The 4,228-nt window shown below is 35.2% G+C and overlaps 1 protein-coding gene across 4 annotated transcripts in view; it reads right to left on the bottom strand.

The window, feature by feature from the left end:
- Window positions 1–333: 333 nt before the first annotated feature.
- LOC102680358 (protein RUFY3-like) overlaps window positions 334–4,228 on the bottom strand; it is an 8,805-nt gene continuing 4,910 nt past the window's right edge. For 3 of the 4 annotated variants that reach the window (XM_031514020.1, XM_031514019.1, XM_031514018.1), the window contains exons 4-9: window positions 4,001–4,208; window positions 3,757–3,920; window positions 3,500–3,662; window positions 3,247–3,363; window positions 2,966–3,106; window positions 2,029–2,554 (exon numbers count right to left, since the gene is read on the bottom strand). In XM_031514020.1, coding sequence (XP_031369880.1) covers window positions 2,030–2,554; window positions 2,966–3,106; window positions 3,247–3,363; window positions 3,500–3,662; window positions 3,757–3,920; window positions 4,001–4,208 — 1,318 coding nt within the window. In that variant the 3' untranslated portion in view covers window position 2,029. Of the gene's footprint in view, window positions 579–2,028; window positions 2,555–2,965; window positions 3,107–3,246; window positions 3,364–3,499; window positions 3,663–3,756; window positions 3,921–4,000; window positions 4,209–4,228 lie in introns of those variants that run through there. The other variant, XM_031514021.1, reaches the window with a different exon arrangement.

Raw genomic sequence — 4,228 nt, 5'->3', positions numbered from 1 at the left:
ATATGAACTTTTCGAATTAATATCTTCTGTATCTTTATAAATTTGCAATTTCAAAGTTATATTATTATATTTAAAAGTAGCCATATATTTAAGGGTTAATACTTCAACAATATATTAATATATCTTCAACTAGAACAACATTTTAAATAAATTTTATAGAGAGAAAAATTGTCTGATATTTTAATCAAATTTAATTTTTTCATCAAATTATCGAAACCATGATTCGTAATACCAAAGCCTTCTCTTAGTCGCGCTGATGATTCGATGTTGCGCGAACATTTCAACGTGACGAAAACAAAATTTTACAATCATGACGTGAAGCGGCATATAACCGGAAAGCGACATAAATTCTACGCGATAGAACGTTATTATTATTGACTTTGATAAATTAGCTCGAACTGTAACGTATAATCTAGAATACCGAATCAGTCAAGTGCTTACAAATTAATTAACACTAATGAAAGACAAAATTAAACATACTTCTCATCCATTTTCTGGATGGTCTCAGTCATCGATAGCGTCTTAGCCTCCAATTTAGTGATCAGTTCTGTTTTATGCTTAAGCGAGCCTTCGCACTCCTGAAATAAACTATGTTTCAGTAAAAGAATCGTTTCGTTCTATCTCACTACTTAAAGGAACAACCCTGAAATTCGCACACAATTCTATAGAGATGTAAATGTTTTGCAATTATTCACGATTTAAAGAAAAGAATTCCTTTGAAAAAAAAAAAAAGAAAAGAATTCCGAATATAACTGAAAAATCATGCATTGAAAAATGAATTTTCAATCTCCTTGAACGAATATTAATCATTTGTCAGGTGGTAGATCATTTGCAGTAGTACCAGCTTTAGAAATTTGGAAGAGGAGGAAATGAATGTGAGTTTGAGGAAGAATCTAAGTTAAATTTCCAACATGATTTAAATCTTCAAGATCACACCTTAAAGAATTGATGGAGATGAGATTTGTTAAAGTTTGGATACTACTAAAACTTGGCACTACTGTATTTCTCTCAAAAAATTAAATCTCTTCTGTTAAGTATTCAATAATAAATTGTCTATTAGGAAGATACAATGCTACCAATCTGACAAGATAATTAACATTTCAATCAAAATATACGTCCCCTTTAGATTGAAAACACATGTGCGAGACACTCTACAATAATAATAGAGTAATAATAATCAGAATATAATGGAAGATAAAATGGAAACCAATTGCAAAGATAATGAAAAAAGAAATATATATCTATTAACATTATTGTCCTCGGTAGTAGTTCCATGCAGATAATAGCAATTTTATTATTAAACAGCGTTAACTATGCCGTTAACAGAGCACAGTTAATTCCATAGAGTGTCTCGATCGAAACACACCACGATGAATGCTGTATTGAAAGCCTATTGATGCATGAATAATGCTAAATAATTAATTATCGGATATTTCGTTTTAAATCCTCGTTAAATATTCTACGCGTTTTAGATATATATATATAAAGTTCTGTCCTGTGAAAGGTCTAAGTGATATTTTGATATAGTGTTAAATATATAATAGCAGTGCTTCTGAATGATCCAACAACATTTTAACGATTAATCGATAACAACCATAGAGTCCATAAACGTTAATTTTTTTTTCTTCATGCATCATGTCAAACAGTTATGCATTTAGGCTTCGATTGCATTTACACTATACAATTATATATATATATATCCACCGACTTAAATAACATTTAATAAGCTCTTTCTGTTAACTCAACTTGTTTAAAAAGCTGCTATAATAATTAAAAGTATATAAAAATTATTACGATAAACATCTTAGAAAGAAAAATTTAAAATAATATTACATAATATAAACTTATAATGTTAATATAATATTATACACATGGACACTTTTCAAAATGTCATTGGTCATATCAGGAACACCTTTCGTATAAAGAATTAACTGTCTTTCGATTACGCTTTCGATTGCTCGAAATATTAAACGTAGTGATAGAAGATGCATAGTATAAAAACCATTTCTCTAGAAAGACAATGTTTATTTTATGCGGTTGATCGTTCCTCTCCGGATTCCCCCACGGAAACCTCACCGTTACTCTGCTCTCTCTTATCAGGCTTCGCCGTACCCTTGCACTTGGCGCCATTTTGTTGAGCGTCTACCCTCGTTTGTTTGTTATTATTAGGGGAATCTAATTGCTTAACGACAGACTTTTGTTGAACGTTATTGGATTGTTGGTGATTATGGTTAATGGATGATGATATTTGCTGCTGGTTATTAGTCGACTTTTGTAGATTGTTAGCCGATTGTTGCTGATTATTGGACTGGGGATGTTGTTGATAATCGACCGCATTGTCAGCGGACGTGTAACATCTGGGCGAGGTGGGACTGGTCTTATTTAGAATCGATTTCGATACACTGCTCGGTGTCGTCGGGCTACGAATATTCTCCACCTCCTTTTTCATGTGGTTGCACTTCTCGAGATTATTCAGGATCTTCCCTATTTGATTCGTCTTCGCGTGCAGCCGGCTCACCATTTCCCCTTTCTGCGTTAGTTCGTGCTCACATTCCTATAATGGAAATATTCCCAGAAACAAGGAATTTCGAAAGCCACCCCCGACCCCCAGCTTGACAAAGGGGAAGCATAAACTGTCTGAGTGGTATATCAAACTTGGCTAAAATCTGAAAAGCTGGATATTAAAAGCAGAAGTGGAAAGGGAAGAGCGCAAAATCCAAGTGCGATTGGAAGAACACATAAATTAGAAGAAACACAAGTTAGAAAGTGTAAGTTAATAATCGCGACGAGGATATGCCTCGTGATCGATCGTCGAGAAAATATATAATTCTTCTTTTGTATAAGAGAGAGAGAAAATGTACATATATATATATATGTGATAATTGAAACGAAGAGAAGGATGTCGATCTCATTATGAAGCATCCTTCGTCGCGATTAACGGGTGAAAAGGTATACTGATGATCACCTGTAGCTTTTTATACATTTCCAAGTTAATTAATTTGATCTCATCGAGTTGTCGCCGTAACGATATAATCGTGTCTTGTTTCTCGTGAATATCTTTCTCCAACAGTTTCATAGCCACTTCCATTTCCGACTTCATGCTCATCTGCTCAGAAAAGAATTAAAAAGTCATTTCCTTCCGCTGATAAAATTATTAATAATAATTTCCAACGATAATGGATGTAAATATGTATAATAGGAATCCATTTTTATATTATATAAAGATAAAGATATGGCCCCATCCACCTGCAACTCTAATTCCTTCTCTACATCCTGCCGCATTTTCTTTTCAGCCTCTAATCTACTTCTCAACTCCTCGATTTCCGTGGTCGTTTCAGTGATTTTGATCGGTGGTTTCCCATTCTGAAACCAGAGAAACCCTTTTGACCAACTGTCAATCTGATCATTTATTACAAAAAAAAAAAAAAAAAAAAAAAGGAAAGAAAAAGCAAGAAGAACGTGATAGAAACGAGAGAGGATCAAAACCAAACGATCGTACCTCGTTCGTGTCTTTGATCTCGATTCCCAACTCTTTCTTCAATTGTCTATTCTCCTCGTGAAGGGACAGTATATTATTTTTAGCGATAGAGAGATCCTCCTTCATGAGAGCGTTCGTCGTTGTCAATGATTCCACTTTAGCTTGAAGGTTGGTCACAGTCGCGCTGAAATCGATGATGATACAAAGGCTTCGAATCATCGGCGTATATATCGTGTGTGTATGTGTGTGTGTATACATATATGCGGATATATAGTTACTTCAAGTGTCGATTCAGCTCCTCGATGTAATTTTTCTGATCGAGCACGGTGGTCATGTTGTCATTCTCCAGCTCGTCGTCTGGGGATTCACCAGGTATATGATTGCTGTTCCGCAGATACAATGAAAAATCGATCACCCCTTGTTGACAATCGAGGTCTTCCTCCTGTCGCAACATTCAATTCTATACGTTCTTGTTTGTCAGTTTTTGAACAGTTTGCGCGGAACAGAGTGGAGTAAACTGACCTTTACGCAGAAATTGCAATCGATCACGTTCAAACCTACCAACAGGCCCATTATAACGATCGCCTCCTCGCTCATCATCAGAGCATCAGGCTCGAAATACTCGGACAGTATGTCCTCTTTGTGATCGATCAAAACTTTTAAGTAATCCGCCAACTTTTTCTGCATTAACGCCATACGCAACCATGCTCTCGCCCTACCCATGGCGGTCCTGGAAAGGTCAATTCGGTC

The sequence above is a fragment of the Apis dorsata genome, unplaced genomic scaffold, assembly GCF_000469605.1.
Source record: "Apis dorsata unplaced genomic scaffold, Apis dorsata 1.3 scaffold_840, whole genome shotgun sequence".
NCBI classification, from domain to species: Eukaryota; Metazoa; Arthropoda; class Insecta; order Hymenoptera; family Apidae; genus Apis; species Apis dorsata.
This window is presented reverse-complemented; position numbering and strand designations above follow the sequence as displayed.